Here is an 8192-nt window from a genome sequence, read left to right as displayed (position 1 = left end):
TTTACCTACATCTTCTCGGTCCTGCCCTTCTCCAGTGAGGAAGTCAACAGTGCACAGCAGGATGATGTCACACTTTCCATCTCCCCTTCCATACACCAGACTGACAGGATTGCAATATCAACCACCAGGGTCTGCTGTACCGACGGATCCAGGGCAGGGACGGCCATCGCCGGCTGTTTCTCACAATTCCAAAGGCCTTGATCCATCAAACGCTACAGAGCCTCCAGGAAAGGACAACAAAGAGACATCACGGTCAGCTGAAAACTCTCCTCAGCATCCTGGAGGTCGCCTGGTGGCCAACAGTCCGGAAAGATATCTGGCAATATGTGGGAGACTGCACAGTGTGTAACGTCATCGACAAAAGCAAAGAACCATCTCGTCACCCTGCATCAACTCTAACCCCAACCATTAAGCCAGGAAGGAGGAATATATGGAGGGAGCAGTTTGCCGGCAAAGCTGGATACAGAAAGCACCAGGGAGGAATCGTGCAACTGACCCAGGATTACCCAGGCTGGTATCGACCTCTTCCAATCTTTAATGGTTCCCCTGTTCCTTCCAGTAAACTAGCACCTGGATGGGAGTGCCTAGTTTTAGCTAATTTATTTCAAAGACATTTTAAGTCACACTTTAACCCTCTGGGGACCAAAAACGTTTTGCTCGTTTTTTTTTTTTAGCAATGAAAATAAACACTAAATGCTCTGTTAATTTTGATCTTTCATTTTCGTGTAATACATCAATCGATCCTGTTCAGTGTCTATTTTTTTTCTGTATACTCACAATAAAAATAAAGTGTTTTGCTTTTTGACAAATAAAGAAAAAATTAACATGATGCGATTTCTGCCTTCTCTCTGTCAGTAAACTCCCATTTGAAACGCGTTCAAAAATGATCTATAACTCCGCGAAAATTCAGGCAAACAGGCAAACAGACCCACGGGCATAAAGCTTGAGATTGCATCTTTTAAATGAAGTCATTTATATAAAAAACAAATATTCTCAGCTTCTGTAATCTGTATAAAAAGAGAGCGACTCCAGTCGACCTCATTACGAGATGATTCACAGTAATGTGACCACGCCCCGGAGAGCGCGTGCTATTCAAACGCAAATTCTGAGAACCATTTCAGAGCTGTGAAACGCCCACATCAGCTGTAAACAAAGCGCGTCGCGACTCCTCGCGAGTGAGACATTATAGCCTACCTTATGGAGAAACGATTCCTCAGAACAGTGCTGATGAGGAGCAATATCTCCTGAAATGAGGAGCAGATTCCGCTGAGGAGTGAGGTAGGCTGTTTTCTTTTCTCACGTGTGGAATAACGTTATGGAATAACGTTAGTGTAGGCCTATGTAAACCGCAAAAAGATGAATCCCATTTCTATAATATGACTCGCCTTTCTGTGAGATGAATGAAGGGGACATATTTGTAAAGACTGTTTAGCCTAAATATGAATCACGCGTCTGTGTGTAAAATAATAAACTGCTTTGCTATAGCCTACTGAGATGAGTAAAAATCGACTGGAATATGTTGAAATAAAATGTATTTGTATAAGCAACGTATTAAACTGCAAATTAGCATTTATATGCCCTAATATTTCATAAAAACAACATTACAGTCAGGCGAAGTATGAAAGACAACATTTTGTTGACTAGACTAGGGTACAGTTTTTAGGCTACTGTAGAATATACCGCCACATCAAAAAAGCTTTTGTTTAGCGATTTCTGCTCATATCTAACGTTATATATATATATATATATATAATATATATAATATATATATATATCGTCGCTGCCCGATGAAACTCACGTATGTCCAAAACGGTTACTTTTCAGGAAGTGAAAAAAACATCGTATTTCAAAAGCAGTTGAATGTAGCGTTGTCATACTTGGTACGGCATCTTTGAATGTAACCATATTCTTGCCAGTGTAATGATATAATCCACATTTGACCAAAATTGAGTTTAAATGGACATACGTGTATATTTTACAGTAACGGTGGTCGATACGCGTTCTTCCGATCATTACTGAATGGCCAAGTCGCGTTTCATATTGACAGATGAATACGCTCAGTTTATTAAATAGCCTACGTCTTAGTTTATTAAATACGCTTAGTTTATTTAATATTAATTATAAATGTATTAAATGTCTCTTGCAAACTATGAAGGGACAATGAATCACTACACTGGCATGGTAATGCTAGACAGATACTTTGTTTGCACAGTCCTACCGTAATTTTGTCACTCCTAGACGTACGTCTGGCGTCAGGGGGGAAACGTTTACCTCGATGAAGGAAAGTCATTGTCTCACCAGGCTATGTTTATTTGGCAATGTATTGCAGAAAAGAAAAGTGAAAATGAAGATGCAGTTCCAGTAAACTCCAGTTACCAGTTCATGTTTATTCTTCAGGTGATTCAAGCAATACCAACTAATCAGACTCAATACTGACATTACAGGTGGAATTATAAAATAGCAAGAGGCATTAAAGGGATAGTTCACCCAAAAATGAAAATTCTGTCATAATTTACTCACCCTCAAGTTGTTTCAAACCTGTATGAATTTCTTTTTTCTGCTGAACACAAAAGAAGATATTTTGAAAAATGTCTGTAACCAAACAGTTGATGGACCCCACTAACTTCCATAGTAGGAAAAAAAAATACTATGGAAGTCAATGGGGTCCGTCAACTGTTTGGTTACAGACATTTTTCAAAATATCTTTTCTTTTCAGAAAAAAGAAATTCATACAGGTTTGAAACAACTTGAGGGTGAGTAAATGATGACAGAATTTTCATTTTTGTGTGAACTATTCCTTTAATGCAAGATTTTAATCATGTCTTTCCGGTCAGAATTGGCTGATAGGAATTCCAAAAATTTCAACAGATAAGACCAAGTCATTTTAAAACATGCACATAAACAATTACATGACAATACACAATAAATAGAACATTTAATTAATAAATTAATCAGTAAGTCAGGACAGCTCATTCATCCAGGTAGTGAAATTGCATCACTCATGGTCAAGTGCATTGTAAAATGGATGAAAGTCCTTGGGTAAAACATGTTTCAGTTCTTGAAGGTGCTTGAACTTCAGGGCTTTAATTTTTGGGGCGGATGTATAGAGTGGGGCCACGATGACACACGTCTTCCTCAGGGATGGGGATGTGAAGGGTTGCCAGTTGTCAGAGTGTAGTAATTTAAACTCCATACTGCCATCCACATTGTATCTAATAGATAGATTAAAGAAAAGAAGGGGGGAGGGGTGTCGGGGAAGGTCACAGAGATAAGAGGGAACCAAAAGCATGTTTAGATTTATGAAACAAAATATTTTAATATGATATGGCTAATGTTTCATGTATTTGTGAAAAAGTGTGTTAAAAAACAAACAAACACCTGACTGCTCGAAGGTCATGCACCGTAGGATCTCCAACTTTGCTACCAGGTCGGACTGACTTACAGATGTTGACTTTGCTGAAGTCTTGGAAAAAGCTGTAACCAACATACTTCACCTCGTATGGTTTTGGACTGGAACGAGCTCCTCGAATAACTGCAGCATACTCAGCTGGAACATGTATGTCACGGTTTCTCAACTTCCTCTCAATCACACTGTGCACAGAGTCACATTCCATTTGTGTGTGACCTCTTTCAAGGTACTTCTGTGTCACACGTTTCTTTTTCTCAGTAGCAAACTTTAAGAGGGCATTGCTCAGGATCAGATTTCGGTTTTGATAACCACACCCATCACTCCAAAGGATGAATTCATTGTAAGTGGGGTGTGCTTCAAGGTAATCCACAATGCAGGAGGCGAACTCGTTGGCAGAGACGCCAGCTTCACCCTCATGCCAAAGGTAATTTTTTGCTTCATGTGATGCCATATTGTAGATGGTAAAATTATGGACACCAAGCTTCATTTTGTAGTACAGGGCAGACGCTTGAAGCTTTGGGCACAGGAGAAGGCCCTGCAGATCCATGCATGCAACCAAGGTGGTGTTGTTTGCAAGTTGTTTGTCCTTTACCTTTTCTGCTCGTGCGTCGTCCTTTTTAACACAGTGTTCCTCCCACACGGCAGCCTCGATGTTCCCGGCTTTGAAGGCACAGCAAGTGTCACACTGATCTTTTTTCGGATGGAACAGAGAAAGATTTAAATCGTTGAAGGTGTTAGTGAATACTTGCCGTGACAGAGGCTGGATGCTGTTGTCTGCACATGATTGCTTATACTGTGTGTGGAGATGACTGATGGACTTGAAGAAAGGCTCCAGGTACATCTTTGATGAGGAGGACCTGCAGTAGTGCGATGGAACTTTTGGCAGATCCAGAAGGAAGGTCTTTAGGAAGTCCTGCTCCTCTGTCCTTACACTCACTCTCGCCATCTTCTCAGGACTTTCCCCTCTTCGCCCAACCCACTTTAAAAAAGTCCACTGCTTGATGCCAAGTGTAGACAGGAACATCCTTTGACAAACTCTGAGCCTTTTACCATCTACACATAAACAACAAAAGAGAGATGCTGACCTCCGAGATTGAACCGCTTCTGTCCGGCGCCGCTTGACATCACTCACCTCCACCGATGTTTTCACATACATTCTCCTCTCTTTCCATTCCAATTTCCCCCAAAAATACTTGAAAATGTCCTCCCTCTTCCCTTCATCAATTTCGGAGCAGTGTAGTTTGCTCGATTTCTGGCAGGACACAGACTGGCACCGGCCGCCCATTTTTCTTTCTTCTTTGATGACAAATTCATTTTTTTTCCGTCCAAGATAAGATTGGCCCCTCATTCTTTTCCTTTTCTGGATGTTACCCTTCCAATTGTCTGGGTTGGCCCTCTTCCTTGACCTTCCTCGATTATCAATGGCACCTTCATATGATTAAAATAAAAATAAAATAAAAATGATGTTCTACAAATGCACATTTCTCTTACATGGTTTCTTAGCATGTGGATATATGTGTGTGTGTGTCAGTGTGTAGGCATGCATTTAAGTTTGGCATTGCTGTTTGTGTGTGTGTGTGTGTGTGTGTGTGTGTGTGTGTGTGTGTGTGTGTGTGTGTGTGTGTGTGTGTGTGTGTGTGGACATGTTTTTCTACACCGGTGGGGACTTAAACCTGAATGCACACAGACTTATGGGGACTCGTGTCACCGTGGGGACCTAAATTGAGGTCCCCATGGGTACAAAAGCTTATAAATCATACAGAATTAGTTTTTTTGAAAATGTAAAAATGCAGAATGTCTCCTGTGATGGGCAGGTTTAGGGATAGGGGCAGTGTAGATAGAATATACAGTTTGTACAGTATAAAAACCATTACGTCTATGGAGAGTCCTCACAAAGATAGTGCACCAGACATGTGTGTGTGTGTGTGTGTGTGTGTGTGTGTGTGTGTGTGTGTGTGTGTGTGTGTGGCTGAGCCCACTAGTAGCTGACAGAAATGTCAAAATAATGACAATAAGTTACTCACCTTCATTGACAGGTGTGTAATCCGGCTCATTTTCTGGATCGTGTTCAAGTGAGTCTTAGAATAATAAAGAGGAACACATTTAGTACAACGGATGCACTGTTCACATCATTCAGATATAAGATTGCATTCATTTTGACTGGTAATAGATTAAATACGCTAGATTTGTAATTAGTAATGGGCTTTAGTCTTTAAGTCCTACTCAAAACTAATGTGAGGTGGAGGCTGTAGTATAGTTTAATCTGAGAAGAAGAAAAAGAAGAAGAATAATACTTACCCTCACTGGCAGCTATTTCGGAATGATTTTCTTTATCACTTTCCAGAGAATCTAACAACAATAAAGATAAAATGCATTTAGCACACTGAATAGCCTACAATGTTTGAATAATTAAGAACTGAGCTTGCATCAGTAGCTATGACCAGCAAATGTACAGTAACTATACATTTTGAATTCTCTGTGATTAAAGGGATAGTTCGCCCAAAAATGAATTTAAGCCATGATTTACTCACCCTCAAGCCGTTCGAGATGCATCTCTTTTCAGACGAACACATTTTCAGTTGTTTTAGAAAATGTCTTAGATCTTTCAGTGGTTATTATGTGAAGCAATGGGGTCCGGCTGCTTCAGGTCCGAAAATGTGCCTGCATCCTTCACAAAAGTAATCCAGGGGCTCCAGGGGGATAAACGAAGGCCTTCTGAGGATATTCCGTGAGGTTTTGTCGTAAAAATATACATATTTAAAACTTTATAAACGAAAATAACTGGGCTACGTCCTACGTCATACGCCAGCATCCATCTCCAAATGAACGCGCACCGACCACCGACCGCCACCGGAAGCCAGTTATTTTCGTTTATAAAGTTTTAAATATGTATATTTTTATGACAAAACCGCACGGATTACCCTCAGAAGGCCTTTGTTTACCCCCCTGGAGCCGGATGGATTACTTTTGTGAAGGATGCATGCACATTTTGGGACTTCAACAATGTGGACCCCATAACTTCACATTATAACCACTCAAAGATCAAAGATATTTTCTAAAATAACTGAAAATGTGTTTGTCTGAAAAAAGATTGACATATGCATCTCGAATGGCTTGAGGGTGAGTAAATCATGGCTTAAATATCATTTTTAAAACTTTAAAATGTTTTAATTTAGCCACATACAATTTGATGGGTTAGTATTTGGAAATGCAACAGCAGTTTCTTGGATCAAGGGAACCAAAATAACATGTGTGACAGTTTCACCTTAATGTGCAACACATCAATAGGCTTTAGGTTGCTGTATAAGTAGCTGCTACTGGGAGAAAATAATTTAAGCCTAAAGTACCTACCCTCATTGGCAGCTGTCTGAGAACTGTCACTTTCAAGTGAATCTAAGAATGACAGAAAGGAAAACTAGTTAACATTTCAGTAATGAATACAATGTAGAATTAACTGTTTGGCTGACTCAATTCTATTTTCCTACAAACCTTCCTCCTCATTGTTGACCCTCGCAATCGCCTCAATAACAGCCCTATCATAGTTAACATTCATCAATTCACACAGCTCCTTTACAGAGACAGACATCCTGAAGGAAGGGAGAAAAACAGATCAGAAAAAATATAGCGCTATGCCCAGTCAACATTGTTTCACTTCACTTCGGAAATCCGTGCGTTAACATCTTCACAATAAAAACGTAGCAAGATAACTCTAGTGCTGGAAATTCTCAGCCTCTGGCAAGCGGTGATGGCAGTATGAGTGAGGCATGTTCTAGTGACAATCAGTAGCATTACAGGCTATAATTTGATCAGTTTGACAAAGAAAAAAAAAAGTTTTAATCTTATCAATGAGACCGAGTTTATTTACTTACTAGCAAGCAAACTAATCTGTGAAGAACTAGATTAGAACTAAACTGTGGAGAGCTTCAATGTCGTACTTTCGTCAGTCAGGTTCACAAATATAAAAATAAATAAAAATATTCGGTGACAATCACTTCGTCTAGACCATTTACCGATAAATAATAGTTGTGAATGTATAATAAACTTGAGAACAGTTGTCAAAAACAAACGTTTGCTGATACTTTACCTCACAGTGTTATTCGGCTATCCAGTGCTGAGCTTCGATGAAACTTCACGAGACCGGCGAGATGCTTCCACAGGGCGGGAGATACGCGGCGTGATTGACAGGTTTGACACCAAATGGATATACGTGAAAATCAGATGACATGATTTCACAACTTTTCATTGGCCATTTAGATATGTGAAGCATACTGTATACGGAAATGAACCTGGACATTCAATCCGTCGAAAAATCTCAAAATCGGCAAAATGGACATACGTGGTTTTCATCGGACAGCGACGATATATATATATATATATATATATATATATATATATATATATATATATATACTATTTTTGTCAAAAATAAAGTCATAGACTAAGATGTTAGATGTTCCAATGTTAGCTATATTCAAACTAATGAATACATATGATAAAATGTAGGCCTATAATCTTTTTTTTTTTTTTTTTTTTTTACAAAGAAAGAGTGCACTTGAAATATTGTTGAAATTGTAATTATTGTTGTAATTGTAAAATTTTTTATAAAATAGCAAAACATATTTACAAGAGAGATGTAAGCGAAATCTTAAATGGTCAATATAAGTCTTCTTCTAAATACATCTTTTGTCCTTGCATTGTGGCTCAGTCAGTGTCACACCTGAATGAATGGGCATTAGGCAGAGTCATTATGCAGAGTGGGTGGGACAAACTACTCCTCCTCCAC

The 8192-nt window shown here is 39.2% G+C and overlaps 1 protein-coding gene across 1 annotated transcript; it reads right to left on the bottom strand.

Annotated features, from left to right (window-relative positions):
- Positions 1 to 3646: 3646 nt before the first annotated feature.
- LOC307149328 (uncharacterized protein) lies at positions 3647 to 7768 on the bottom strand (the record flags this gene model as incomplete). Its single annotated transcript, XM_079855595.1, has 7 exons — positions 7494 to 7768; positions 6899 to 6996; positions 6761 to 6802; positions 5708 to 5758; positions 5434 to 5487; positions 3724 to 4837; positions 3647 to 3674 (listed from the first exon to the last, which is right to left on the bottom strand). The coding sequence occupies exons 2-7, from the start codon at positions 6993 to 6995 to the stop codon at positions 3647 to 3649; spliced, it is 1386 nt and encodes a 461-aa protein (XP_079711721.1). The 5' UTR covers position 6996; positions 7494 to 7768.
- Between the last annotated feature and the right edge of the window lie 424 nt (positions 7769 to 8192).

Source organism: Squalius cephalus (assembly GCF_949319135.1).
Source record: "Squalius cephalus genome assembly, chromosome: 2".
In the NCBI taxonomy this organism is placed as follows: Eukaryota; Metazoa; Chordata; class Actinopteri; order Cypriniformes; family Leuciscidae; genus Squalius; species Squalius cephalus.
The sequence above is the reverse complement of the archived record's forward strand: the minus strand, read 5'-3'. Positions and strand labels throughout refer to the sequence as shown.